Source organism: Cupressus sempervirens, chromosome 11 (genome assembly GCF_028749045.1).
Source record: "Cupressus sempervirens isolate cs-2001-9-10 chromosome 11, ASM2874904v1, whole genome shotgun sequence".
NCBI lineage: Eukaryota > Viridiplantae > Streptophyta > Pinopsida > Cupressales > Cupressaceae > Cupressus > Cupressus sempervirens.
Genome location: NC_143128.1, coordinates 107,449,305 through 107,464,666, shown reverse-complemented (window position 1 = coordinate 107,464,666; position 15,362 = coordinate 107,449,305). Strand labels below are relative to the sequence as shown.

Here is a 15,362-nt window from a genome sequence, read left to right as displayed (position 1 = left end):
ATCTAGCTAGCGTTTCTTTAGTGCTTTGCATTCCTCTAATTCCTCCAAACAAATGTGTTAAGGGATGAGATTACATCTTCTTGGTCATCTTGGAATCCAAGGTTAGGTTGGAGCATTGGGACTATGTTCTCATGAGGTAACACCATTTTCCCTCATGTTATAGATTTATTAGTCTAGCGACCGTTTGTCTCCCTAGTAGTCTCACCAAAAATCTTATCTTCGCCAAACTAACATTCGATCAAGTGAAAATGTACAAAGTCAATATTGATGTAGAAGGAGTAGAGGATGATGGCCACAACATGTATAGCAATATTTACCTGACCAAGCTAAGAGGCACTCCAATAACCTCTGAACCTTATGAATTTTTTGAGGAAGAACTAGATATAATGATGACTTGAATCTACAAAAGGACCAGAAAATGGGTTGAATGGACCACAACTAGGAGTCAGAGTAAAAGCACATCTGCTTAAGCTTCACCAAAGGTTACAGTGGCTTCTTCCTCCTAGGGTGGCACATCAGGTGCAACCTTGACCATTATCCAAGGTCCATCTCAACCATTAGATGGAGGTGATCAATTTCCCAAAAAAAGCATTCCCCTAGCTAGAACTTGTCAGGATGGCTCCCTTTTAGTGATTGAAACTCCAGCAAAGGCTGAGAAGAAGAAGGAAAAGGAATTAAAAAATGGTGTAGTCACTCTTTTCCTCTCACCTCATAGAAATCTAATCCCATTTGTAAGTGCTACACTACTTCTTCCAAGTAGTCCCCAACTAAAAGTAGTAGATCTTAGAGATGGTGGAAGCAGTGAGAGTGAGTCAACTGAATCTAATGAGGCAAAAAAGAAAACTTTAGAGGTAGAGAAGGGATTGTATTCTTAAAAGCTCATCTAGCAGGCCCCAAACAATCCTTTCTCTTTAGCCACAAAAACACTCACCCCAATCAAGAGAAAGATGTTTAGTATAGATGCTCTTGGGACTGCTTCCAAGGTGATGGACATAGATTCATGGTTGGAGGACACCTTGGATAGAGAAAGAAAGAGGAGAGATGAAGCTCTTAACAAAGAGACTTTATCTCTGGCTATCCACTCTAGATCAACACTGAGAAAACTCAAAAAGTAGAAGACCTTGTCCATTCTTGGATAAGATCCTAAAATAGGACATCTGACAATGGAAATTGCCAAGCCAACTAAAGAAGGAATAATCGAAGATATGTCTATAGATGATTTTTGTCTACATTCTATGGATCTTGGGGAGGTCATACATGACACCAAGGTTGGCTTATGGAAGTCAACAAATGATGTAATAGAGGGACAACTTGAAAGACTTAAATTATTAAAAGTTAGAATGAAGGTAGAAATCCATGATCTTAATGGTTTCATCAAGTAGTTGGTCACCCCATTGGAAAGTATCTCTAGAATGTCAATCACTAGTGATCCTACTACTACCAATGTCCAAGAACTCATCTTTCAGCTCTAAGAAGATAAAAATTTCTAGCAAATTGGTAGAGAGTAGAGTGGGAAACTCAAGTTAGAGGAACTTGCCATTATAGAACATATTAAAAATGTGATACTGAGGCCTGAAACAGACAAGGACAACATTTTAGCAAACAGAGCTACCCTAGTAGCAAAGAAAGTTAAGAGTGAAGATTGTGTCTCCTTACTAAAGATGATTATCCATATGAAGGCTAAGGAGGTTTTGGAAGCAAAGATCTTGCCTAAGGGAAATGAGCCTTTATTTGAGTGGCTTCAAAGCATGCAATTCAAGTCTGAGATGATCCTGTCGGCAGAGGAAGGACTTAAAGAAACAAAAGCCAAAGTGAAAAAGGATCAAGACAAAGACTATGAACTCTTAAGAGGTCTACATATGGATTCCCAGACTAGTGGACAAGGAAAGGGAATCATTGGAGTAGTTTTCATGCAAAAGAACTTCTCTAATTACATTTAAAGTTTGACGGTGATATCTTTTAATCATTGGAACAAAGTTTTTGAGCTCGAAAAACTTGGTGGGTGTGTACACGTGGCCATGGAGGAGATACAAGATTGGTTAAATGCTGTCAAAGATTTAGCTGGAGATCATTCTAAGTGGCTCTTAAGAGACACTAATGTACATGTTCATAGGCATGAAGAATTAATTCCAATCATTGTCACTGCCAAAGCCTATAATGCAAAGTTAGAAAAGGGAAAGAAGGTGAAGTGATCCATATTCTGCCCCTTTCATATTTTGATATAATGATTGTAATGGACAAATTGGCTCCTTTTCATTTGTCATTTTTGAGGAGATGAACTGATTTAAGTTCCTTTTGTAATGGTCATCTCAGAATCCTATATGTACTAGATTGAAAGATTAATAAAGGGTTAGATAATTTTTTCTGTGAAATAATAGATATTGCCGAGACAATTGAATGGTATTTTTTGTCAATTATTTTCTGTTCCATTCTCCTTAATGTTAGTTTTATGTTTTCTCTTTTGTTTGAATTTTTCCAAGGAATGAATAGAGTTTCACTCCCTTGTTTCGAAGCAGCAAGCCGAAGATAATAGTATTGTTATCATAGGTTCAAGAGAAATCCCTTTTGTGTTTTCTTTCAAGTTAGTCTTTCAATCTTTGTGGTTAGTTTCCTACTAATAATAGTTTAGTTTTAGTTACCATGCATTGTTGAATCATTAAGCCTTATGGGTTCATAAGATGTGTGAATTGATAGGCTTAACCAATCTTAAAATATCAACTCTTACCTAAGTTAGTTCCTATTTAGGCCTAGCTTGGTTTACCTCTCCTGTTCTAGGGTTAAGAACACACCTTGTTTTAGATTTAGAAGTAAACATAATTCGTTACAAATCACAATGCAATAGGGAGCTGTACCTAGGAATTCAGAGGGAAGTTAGTCATTTCAAAATAACTTTCTAACTGTTGTAACCAGATGTTGTTCACAAATTTGGGCGTTTGAGAGTTAAATCAAAAGGACAATATGCTTACCAATAGTGTTGTTTATTATTTGAGGGCTACAAAATTTATTTCAGCTTATATGAATTTGATCTATTGATTTTACTTTTATATTTTGATTGACACAAGTTTTGGATGATATTTGTTTGACTTATTAATAATTTTTCCCATCATTCAAGATATTATTGAAGGATATATCTTCCTATAAACATAACCATTACACCCTATTGAAATGAAATTTATAGCTAATAGGTGAGCATATGAAATAATAGAAAAATAAAATTTTATTTAATAAATTGAATATAGGGGAAACAACCCAATAACTGCCTGACCTATATTCATACACCTACAATTCCTAGTCCGTATGTCAAAATTAGCCAATTTTTTTGGTGAACCTCCATAGGTGAGTGGAGAGATTAAAGTTAACTTTTCAACTTTCCCTCATTTACAAAGCTCTTTGCAAAACTCGGAGAGTGTGAGGTGGTCTAAAAGTGTTATTTCAAATGTTCACCCAATACTCCACTAAGACCCCCCAATAGCTATTATAGTAATTTTTGGACAAATGGACCAATCAAAAATCAAGAAAACTAAAGATGAAAACAATGAACTACTATTGGTGTTCATGATGATTTTTTTGGCATGTTTGTGTGTAAGTATCAAGGTTTTTTTGGGTGGTAATTGGAGGGAAGCTAACAATTAACATGGTAACATTGTGTACATGGGTGACAACTTGCTTGTTTCCCCTAATATCATTTACAATTGTAAGAGGAGGAGAAAGCCAAAGGAAATATGGTGGATGCACCTTCCTCTTGGAAAAATATTCTCTATAGTGCATGCCCAACTCCAAGAAGATCATGTGGCTGAATGTTTAGCTTCATAAATCTTCACCACTTCCTTGTATGGCTAGCAATATGAATAAATTTGTTGAGTTCAATAGTTGTGATAGAGGAATTGATAGAATTGGAAATAATGCATCCTATCACATAAATGAATAGGATCTATTACTTTTGATGGAAAAATTAACATTGATGATGTTTATTTTTTATGGTCTGAAACATACTCTTTTGAGTGTTGGGAAATTAGTTGACAAGAGATATCAATTTTAGTTCATAGAAAAGACATGCATTATCGAAGATAAAGATGATAAACTGATAGGTACTAGTACAAGATCAAGAGGTAATATTTTTTAATAGAATCTTATTGAGATGACATGCTTAGTTTTTAAGGTTGATAACAATTGGTTATGGCATAAGTGGTTCCACGTAGGAGCTCCTGGACCAATCATTCCATGTGATAATCTTCAGAAGAGTTTCAGACTTACGATCTACTCCCTCCTTTCAATCCAGAGGCTCGAGCCCTCTTGGTTTCCCCTCACTTGACAATTACACTCGTTTAGGTCCTTTCCACTTTGCAAATAGAAAAGTATGAAGTGAATAGGCATGCAATTCACTAGTCACTAGTGAAAAAGGGTACCATTCATAGGTGAAAAAAACATTGTTCATGGGGTAAAATGTGAAGCATCCTTCCTCTACAGATTGTCATGCATGACAATCAATGTAAACTTGGAGTCCTCAAATTTCTCAGATTGCCCTTAGGTCAAGTATTAGATTCAACACAATAGATTTTTAGTTGGATCAATGCATTCAAATCCTCTCATTAACTTATTTATTTGGCTTATATATTCATAAGGAAAAATAAATTGTCATAAGCACATTCCTTCAAATATATTCAAATGTATATAGCATCTTTTAGTCATCTCATATTTTTTCCTATTATAATTCAAATAATTAAATTAATATGAATAATAATTTAATGATCAAATTCAAATGAATAATATTTAATGATCAAATTCATATATTAGCATTATTTTTTAATTCTAGGTTAATATTAACATATTAATTAAATAGAATTAGTATTAATAAAACAAAATAATTTTTATTTAAATATTAAGATATATTTTAATGAAATTATATATTTAACAATTTTTAGTTGTGTCAATTATGATACTCATTTGAATAGCTCTTTATATATTAAAAAAAACATTTACTTGCTAATTGAGTATATTTACTTGCTAATTGAATAAGATAATAAAATCTTATTGATTATTGATTTTAGACTTACTTTGAATAATATAATATTAAGATGATTTTGTTAATCTTGTCATTATTATCATTCATTTATGAATTTAAAACATGCTTTTATACTAACTCAACATTAGAAAAGTAGGTCAAGATGTCATACCTAAAGTCTAGTACTCTTTCTTAAAGAAGCTTGGATAGGATAAAAAGAAAGATGAAAATATTTAATCTTTGAATTAAATTAAATATTTGAGATTTTAAGCTTTGATGAAAAGTTACGAATTTTCATCATTAGTTTTCATCTAAAGTACATGGTTGTATTCTGCATTTTAAATTTGATTTATTTATTTTATAGATTTTATTTATCTTTCATATAACAAATGCTCTTTACATTTTCTTTGAAAAATAAATAGATATCTTAATTTCAACATTTATCTAAAAAATAAAATTTAGAACATGTAAATAAAATAAAATATATTTTTGCTAAATAAATTAAGTTTTAAATAAATAAAATAAAAATTTCAAACAAGAATAAAATAATTAGATTAAAATAATATTTACTTTATCTCTAATATTATAAAATAAATAACATTGTTATAAAAACCTTTGAAATAATTTTGCTCAAAAATTTAACATTCGGTGAGTGATAAATTTGTTGAAATTATTTTTGAAAATCTTTACGAAATTCAAAGAAGAGAAATAAATTATTAGCGTAGAACTAATAAATTATCCACACGCATGATGGATGCGTTACACTTACAGTCAACGCATTTGCAAGTCTTATTGTGATCAACATGGTGTTTGATTTGTTCAATATTATATCATAGTATTTGCTCTTCTTGTTGATTGACAGTTCAGTTTATAGAAATTCAATGTTTATATATCTGAATGATAATAACAATAACAATAATAGATTCTAAAAGATAAAAAGATGAATTTCAGTGGGAACCTTACTAACTCTAAACAGTTTTACAGAAAATGCTTACATATCCTCCTGCAAGCAGAAACAATCTATTTTAAGGCGAAGAATAAACTCACCAAAAGGTGCAATGTGTACACTGATAGTAACATATGCTGTACAATTTCTTCAATGTGATAGAAGGGCAATCCTTTTTGTTGTTACTTGTTGGGATGATGTCTTGTTTTATGTGCAATTGATTTGAACAATTTGTAACAAGTGCACACCTTGTAACACTATGTTGAATTTTTCCCTTTTGAAAATCATATCATATCATGTACAAGAGATTTGATACCATGAATGTTCATATCAACATGTCCCTCTTTAAAGTTTTCCAATGAATTGTTCATACTTGAACCTTGTTCTTGAACTATTTGTTGGCATTATTACATTCTTTAAAATAAGTATTTTTCGTTACATGTACATTAGTTTGATGACATACATATTAGTATAGAATAATAAATAAATAATAGGCTTGCATATCTTCATTGTTGAAAGGTAAAGTTCTTCTAAGCATGTTTCTTCTTTTGTTCTTATGGTTGTAAATGGATTGTTTTGCATTTTTGAATTTCATTAGAGATCAGCTTCTACGCTTACCCTCCAAACATGACATAACAAAGGAATTGCTTCCTAATGAGGGGTGACTGATTTTGGTGGCAACTCAATTGATTTTTTAAAAACATTTTGCCCAAAGTGCATCAACATAATCAAAAGCAACCAATGTTGTCTCATGCCCCATCTTGCACCCTGTTTTTCTTGGAGATGATATAGTCAGTTTTTAGCCCTTCTGTCGATCTGCTAGGTGGAATTAACATCATCGTACCTTGTGCTAAGACTACACAGAGGCAGATTTTTAAGCAACGTGTGAAGTCTCTGGAAAAGCATATATGTTGTGGAGCTTTTACAAGGGGGAATCATACACCAAATTAATGCATCTCTTGAAGAAATTCTAAAAAGACTCCTTCAGCTTTTTGCCTATATTAAATGCATTATGTCAACTTCCTCTCTCTGTTCAACCAAACATCCTTCAGAAGCCATTCTTGATGGGTTCCTTATATGGATGATGCATACCAAAGCATGTAACAGGTGGGAAATATAACAAAGCATTCTGTTCTTCTTTCAAGCTTGATTTACAAAAGGTTATTTTGGCCCTATACACATTATGAAGATATCTCTACATACATGACTATCTTCACAAGACTACAAACATCCATTTTCAAATAATTGTGGACTATATTCCACGATACACAATTTTATCATACTAACTAAACATTTTCCTAATAACTACGCTTCTTCGGTCAAGGACCCACTTACCATCCTCCATCAAACAGTCCTAAATTGATAAAAATCACGCATGCATACACAAATAAAGTATTGGCACCGATGTTAAAAGACAACACAACTGCTTACAAAATTGAAAAATAAAGATAACCAAACGAGCATCTGGGCAAAATGGAACAACATGGCCTTCACCCAGGTCTGTAAATTTATCATAGAAGTTATAGCTAGAATTTTTTCGTTTGCTTTCTCCTTCTCTATGCAAAGTAGATTTCCTTGAAGAACATAAACACTTGGTTTTAAATATCGTCTAGGTCTCCTTGTAGAATACAAAGGTGTGATTTGTCATTCCTCTACATTGCTGTCATAATTGTGGAGAATTAGTTTCTGCATGTAGGCGAGAACAAGGAAACCACCTGCATGCATTGTACTTGGTCCCTACGCATTCACATTGGAGGGGGAGGTGGATGGTAGTTGGTAAAAGATCATGTTCTACCATTATTTTTATAGTTTTAAGATATATTCTATGGATGAATGAGTCTATCATTAATATATTGTAAATTCACACAATACAAAAGAAAAATGAAAGAACTCTAAACAATAATAAAACAATATTTTAATTTTTAACTACAGCCTCATACTTTGATTAAAAGGAATTGGAAATGAATTCGCTTAAATATAAATGGAGAGTGATAAATTTTAATTTACTAAGGTTTGGCAATTTTCGCTGTTGGAGAATAAATTGCAATATCAGGCCACAGTATTATTTTTAATAATTGGTCTCATATCAATGTTGCAAATTTTGGTGCGGAAGATAATGTAGACGGGATTTTAATGCTTAAAAATTTAAATTTGTCCATCTTGGTGTGGAAAGCTTTATGACAACTTGTTGATTTATTATTTTTCACTAGTAAAGCGGAAATAACCAATGATTTAATGTTCTTTTCTTTTAATTTTTTAATAATTGTATTTCTTTTCTACCCAGGAAAAAGTATCTCATGTTTTGGTGTTCACTGAATATTTATATGTAGTATTTTAAATTAGTATATTTCCAGCCAACATCTGACAATTTTCAGATGTAAGACAATTTTCAGATCATTGTATGTCACAATAAAAAAAAGCCTACCAACTTAATTAAACTATATAACTGAATTTATTAATTTGGGGGTGAATGCCAAATATAAATAGAGGGTTACAGATTATATATTCCTAATGCCCCTTTGTGACAGAGCTTATTTATTTAATAGAGGAGCACATCTCCTCTTCAACAGCACAGCCTTAACTACTACAAGTAGTGCATGTGGAATATACGTTAAAATTATACTCTTGCACGTTAGAATTACTGATACTCTTACTTCCGACCAGTTTACTAATCTCCGTCCCAGCACGACTCAGGACCGCCGTCTGCTGCCCTTCCTGGAAGTCCATGCTCCACGTGGACACCCCCGCCGGAGCATCGAACGTCTGAGATGAACTCCCAGACTGCAATTGCACGCTGGCAGGCGCAGTCAGCATGCTCGTCACGTACACTTTGTCACTCAGCGCACTGAAATCGGACACCTGGCAAGAGCTCCCAGACACCACAACGGATTTGCTGTGCGTGTAATAAAACAAGTAGATGGAATCCTCTGTGATGGTGGGAGCGGTACCAGACTTGTACCAGCTGATGTAGTACTTCCCAAGCTCTAAGAAGGCACGGTGAGTGAAATCCGCCACGCTGGCAGCGCCCGTGCTGGAGCTGAGCGAGGGCGCCACGTAGGAGCTCTCGACCCAGTCGTTCCACGTCACGATCTCCAACAGAGGGGGGCTGAGCTTGATGAGCTGCTCCCATCTTGTAATCCAGAGAGTTGGGCCCTGGTAGTTGCCCTTGACGTCACACTCCTTGAAGAACCAGGGGCTGGGGCTCGCCATGTAGACCTTGCCCGCGTCGTTGGTGCCCTTCAGATAGTTGGAGTCGTCGGAGTCGGACGGGTTCTGCGAGTCAGAGTCAGAGTAGGGCCACGCTGACGTGTCCCACGCGTAGAGCCCGTCGATAACATCATTGAATTTGTTTAGCATCGTCTGAACTTCTCCATATGTTCCACCCGTGGGGAAGAAGGGAATGAAGAAGAAGTTATCTTTGCCGCCGGCTTTCTGAAATGAGAGGTCATAAACATTACATACTAGGAAGGTTTGACTTCTAACTTAAAAATGTTAAAATAATCAAATTTGACTTACTTGAAACACGTCTTTCCAGCCGTCTAGAGCGGAGGCGTACCCGTATTCCGCCCACCAGGAATCGTCGCTGCCGAGCCAGGAGGTGAAGAGGGTCTTGCCTTGGTATTTCATCTGGTTGGGATGGGAGGTGTAGTTTGAGCTGAGCATGGTGACCAGCTGGTCGGGAGTGAGGTTGCCGTTGGAGTCCTTGTGGATGTCGGCGGAGAAGAAGAGTTTGAAAGAGGAGCCCACTTGTTTCGCGGCCTCGTACATGTCGTCCGCTCGCGCCTCCCTCCACACGTTGCTGTTGAGGGCGAAGCCGTCGATTCCTTTGCTCTGCGCGAGTTGGATCTCCTTCTTTAGGGTTTCTACGGTGTCCGGCTGGAAGAGAAGGTAGTGAGCGAACACCATCCGCGGCTCCGCGGCCCTTGTGAACATAAAGCCGCAGCAGAGCAGGAGACACAGAAGAATTGCCTTCATCTCCATGATGATTGAATCTTACTAATCTGCTGCAAAGCACTTTGGATTATATAGGATTACAAATAGTGGTAGAGGCAATGTTCCGGGTCAAACAAGTGATCAGTTTCAGAGTCGTGGACAAGATTTAGTATTGAGTTTGACTGAATAGATAACGCATGCCCGTTTCACACAAACTAAGGACAAATAAGATTCGAGTATATTAGAAATTGGCTCTTTCACTTTTTCCCATTTCCCCTAATGAGAATAGGGTATGTGATCGTCTGTCATTTTACACTTGTAATTTGGCGTCATAACCGACTAGATTAAATGCTTGCGTTATCATCAATATACAGTCGTGCCCGGCACCTCTTTCTCTCAAAATATGTTGGAATATTAATACAGAACTACGCATACTTTTCGTTGGCGTGTGACAGGGAACAAGTTGATTTGTGGAGTACCTTGTTGACATAAGAGCCATTTCGAATGCAGCCATGACTCGCGGGAGTCATGACGGACCTCGTTTATTCAGTGCCATACTTGTTTGTCGTTGTCTATGCCGTATCCGAAAGCCTCATTTATTGTAAATATAAATGTATGACAGTCATAGTAGAGATACATTGGTCAATCTGTAACTATAAATAAATTATGAGCCACTCTTAAACATCACACATTAATGGAAAATTGAAGTATCAGATGTTCATGTAGCAAGTTTGTTAATTAGATGTTTCGTCTGTCTATGGTAAACCTTTAGAATATTGATATTAGTTTAACAACATCTACATTTATTTTAACCAACACTACAACATGAAGGGGGGTTGTAAGACAATATTTGCGCCAATTTTAAAATGAATTGTCTTAATTCGGGACAAAAATAAAGTTGTATATTGTAAGTATTGTCTTTAAGCAAGTGTCTTAAACTATTGTCTTGAATTATTGTCTGTATGAGACAATAAGCAACAATAGTATTAAACAATTATAATTTTGTCTTTATAAAAATAAAAATGTCTTTAATCTCACTAATATATCTGCAACCTCACTTCTTGTCTTTCTTAGAGGACTAGAGAGATGATTGTATAAAATAATATTATTAAATATAAACTACAATGTTATTAATCAATTCATATTAAGGCACGATGGATTCGAACCACCACCCCCTGTTTTTAATGCAAGTGCTCTCCCATTGAGCTAGCACCTTTTTAAATAAGAAAAACTAAAAGTCTAAGGTTTTACAAATATGAGCTACAAGAAGGGGACAAGACATATTGAGTCAATAAGTAGGAACATTGGTGCTGAGCTTAGACTTATATGGATATATACTGCTAGGTTTTGGCATGTCCAAATCTCAAACTCAAGGTTGGTAGCTCATCATACAAATGTTTGAAAAAATTAGATGGAACTTAAACTTGTTTTAATTACAATCTAACAAACATGATTTTAAACATTGATAAAACTCAACATAAACAAAGAAAAAAAATCACAAATCTAAATTCAACCTAAGTCCTTTATAAAAACAGACTAAACACACTCAAAAAGAACTATAAAATTATATATATTATCAAGAGATGCATGATGTCATATTTCTTGCTACTAGTGATTGGTGTAGTATTCTTTGAATGAAGATAAAGTCGGAAAATGTGAATTAGCCAAAGAGTATGCCATAAAATTATTTAGTTGTGTGAGAAATTTTTACACAATGAAGACTGAGAATATATCATGGAATACAATATAAAATTTTAAGGATATAACATATTCATTTACCATGGAATTAAGAAACATACAAGATATTCAAAAAATTTGATGAGCTACACTGTGTAAGAAGAGTTAGAGAAGCAGCCCTCAAAATCATGAGCAGAGGGGTTGTCAAAAACAACTCTAGAAAAGATGGGCTTTTTCTTATTTCCCACATCCATAACTAATAGAATATGAGAGGGGACAAGATTGAAAATACATGTGATAAGTGGCACACTTATTGTTGTTTGAGTACTTTATTTGACTGACAACTTCCATGTTGTCCAAACTGCAACCAACTGGAAAACTAATGAGAGGAAGCCAATAATGCATGTATTTAGAGTGTGTATCAGTATAAAGTAAACTATAATTCTTCATAAGACATAAGAAAAATAATGACTATTTGCAGCAACAAAAGAAATGGAAATCTCACGTAGAATCCATGAAAGTAATATATGGTGAGAGTGTCTAACTATTTTCTTTAATTGGAGATGTTGTCCTAACTTGAGTTTCCTTTGGAGGCTTGTAAGAAAAAGAAGAAGAAATTTGTTTGAACTTCGAATGCTATGACATTTCTTGGAATGTAAATATATAAGTCAAACGAAATGTGTGTCTGTTCAAGAATTGTACTTTGTTGCGTTTGGCATGCAATAGAAGAGATGTGAAAGACAACTTTGGAAAAGATGGGCTTATTCTTGAGTATAAGATCCAGATTTGATAAAAAATGAGGGAACATGACTGACAATAATAAGTGACATACTTGTTCCTATTTGAGCACTTTAATCGACTCACGACTTCCATGTTATTTGAATTGTTGCCAGTTTCAAAAATGATTAGAGAAAGCTAATAATGCATTATATTAGAGTATATGTCAATATACTAGAAAATGACAATTTGCAGCAACAAAAAGAGCTAGAAATTTCACCTGGGACCAATGAGAAGCAATGTATGGTGGGAGTGTTTTGACTGTCTTGTTGAAGTTATGATTTTGTGCTAACTTTAGTTTCCTTTGAAGACTTGTAAAGAAATAAAGAAGAAATTAGTTTGATCTCCAATTGCTATGGGATTTATAGTATTTTATGAAATGTAAATATATAAGCTCCAAAGAAATGTGTACTTGTGGAGAGCATTGTACTTGTTACATGTATCGTGCACTAGAAGAGCCCAAGTTAAGTGGAAGTGAAAGAGTAGTATACACAAGGGACCTTGCCAAGTAGAAGCTGTTGTGACTTTTGCAAATTTATGAAAGAAGTTTACTATGAATGATGTTATTATCTCCTATAGCAGAAAACAAATAATATTGCTATACTATTTTTGAAAAGCTAATTTATTTTAAGTTTATGCAATTCATGAAACAATTCTAGAGCATTATGTTTTGGAGCAAGAAAGAACTTAATGGAAGAATATATGTCATTCAAAGAATACCTTGTTTTCCAAGCTATACTAATTTCTTTTGCATGCTCCTTGAATATAGATTCAGTTAATGTGGACTACAAAGCAAACACATAATAAAGTTCATCAAAGCAAATACCTAATGGTTGGTTTATTTTCATAAGTTCATCAGGAATCAATTTCAGATCTCTCAAGCAATTGACTTTGTTATCAAGCTCAAATTACTTTCAAACCAAGTACACCATCTCTTTTTTTAAGCTTTTCTTCCACTAACTTTATTCCTGAACAATCTTTCTTTTCTAGTCAATCATCCTTTTCTAATCATGAGGAATTTTCCCAAAAAAGAGTTATTCATTGATCTCCAAAGAAAGACACATATATGTAGGGGCATCTAAAAAGAAATTTGAGTCCTCCAAATTTGATTCGCCTCACCTAGAATGAATCAAAGATAGTTTTAGTTCTTTGCAATATTGTTGATGCCATCTACACTTTCATCAGTAAACTGAGAATGCAATTGTTGAACTTTCCAAAGAAAATGATAACGAGTGTTTAGATTCCATTTAGCCCTAATTATCATGAGGGTTTATTCCCCAAATTTAAGATTTCTGAAATATGCCACTCAAGGTCACCTTCAAAGCCACTATTTGGCCATACAGGGGGCAATTCCTATGAAATCCCCAACCAATACCAACAGTGGTTAAAGCCTGCAGAATTGGACTTTTATACTTAGAAACAGAACATCTTGATGACAGATGAGAAGTATGAAGTGAACAAGAGGAAGCTTCTCTTATATTCAAGCTGAATGAGCCTCTCTACCTCCTAAATCTCTTCTTTGAGTCAACTCATTCAACAACTTGAGTAACACTTCAATGCTCAATTTCAAATCTTATAGACTAATCTGCATTATGATTGCCATCATGCCAAAAAATACCATGAAGCATGGTGGAAGAAAACAACATGCTATATTTAGGTTGTTACATCAGATCTTTCTAAGCTCACAGTTTAGCTCAACACAAACAAGGAGAAGATTTTTGAAGTACACAAGACCACAAGAACCATTGAAGGCTATAGTACTTCACTAGAATCTGGGTGTAACGCTATCAACATAGACCCAAGTACTATTAATAATCAGATTATGGAAGTATTAGAAACAAAATTTTGGTACTTCACTAGAACTGGGTGTAACACTATCAACATAGACCCAAGTACTTATAGTAATCAGACTATGAAAGTATTAGAAACAGAAAAGAGAATTGAATTTTTTTGTGAAGGTCAAAAGGTTTAGTCTCCCTTTTTCCTGACTTTCTTAAAAGCTTGTTCAGTTGGCATCACATCTGCTAAAAACCAACCAATGAAATGTAGGAGTTGACTCATTCACAAACATTGCTAAAACCTCTTAAGAGAAAAAATCCATAATAAAGAAACTATTACCTTTGAGGTAAGAATGGCTAAGACAAAGTATAATGTGAAGAAATGGATGCAAACTCTTAAGAGATTCCTAGGAACTAATATATAGAGCCAAAATCCATATTCATTAGTAATTTTTTTGTTTAATTGTATATACCAAGTTTCAATTCTTGTAAAGATTGTGGGATGTAAATTTCAACATTCAAGTTTTGCCTATAGGATAATTAATGACCTCACGTAATATAATTAGCCTCCATTAATGTGATAATATTGTGCTACATAATTTATGTGGATATTATGTAGAGAATCAGAGTAAAACTAGTAGAGGAATCAAGTACTTCAAAGTATTTTTTTTACCTCAAGTATTTGTATTGTATGTCTGGAAAAATCCCATGCCAAATGGACTGTGGAAAGCTGATGATACAAAAGTCATTTATTGATTCACTATTTAACACTTGTCTAAATACCTTAAAATTATAGGATATAAGTGTTTTCAATATTATATTTAAGTAGTGGCCTTTATTTATTGGTTTTGTAGGATGGAGATAGCATTGTGCAGACATGTTCCCTTTCTCAACAATTTTATAAGGGTGTCAATATTCCACTGTAATCAATAGCAAGATTTGTGGGAAATTACCACAGTACTACAAAGTAAGGGCTAACCAATGAGGTTACCACAGTACCATCATAACATTTCTTAGAGATGAGAGATTAATTCATGTTAATGACCATTGATGTAAAATTAAAAAACTTGTACAGATACAGTGTAACAAGTATTCCACAACATAGATGGTAGGGATTGACAAAGATCTTTTAATCCTTATCAAATATCATAAGTTCCCACATAAGCCAGTAGAGATGCAAGATATTCATTTGTTGAGGAATCTAAATGAAATCATGAAGAGACAAATATATGTATTCTAACATAAAAGG

General features: G+C 34.2%; 1 protein-coding gene across 1 annotated transcript; it reads right to left on the bottom strand.

Annotated features, from left to right (window-relative positions):
• Positions 1–8,377: 8,377 nt before the first annotated feature.
• LOC149528440 (glucan endo-1,3-alpha-glucosidase agn1-like) lies at positions 8,378–9,943 on the bottom strand. Its single transcript, XM_089810691.1, has 2 exons — positions 9,465–9,943; positions 8,378–9,380 (listed from the first exon to the last, which is right to left on the bottom strand). Exons 1-2 carry the CDS (start codon positions 9,927–9,929, stop codon positions 8,526–8,528), a joined length of 1,320 nt encoding a protein of 439 aa, XP_089666817.1. The 5' UTR covers positions 9,930–9,943; the 3' UTR covers positions 8,378–8,525.
• Positions 9,944–15,362: the final 5,419 nt, after the last annotated feature.

What these genes read in the sequence shown, in the direction of transcription:
- LOC149528440 (XM_089810691.1), bottom strand. Translation starts at nt 9,929, where the DNA reads ATGGAGATGAAGGCAATTCTTCTGTGTCTCCTGCTCTGCTGCGGCTTT. An exon ending in GCTGGAAAGACGTGTTTCAA is followed by an intron (nt 9,381 to 9,464) that starts GTAAGTCAAATT and finishes CTCTCATTTCAG; the next exon opens with AAAGCCGGCGGCAAAGATAA.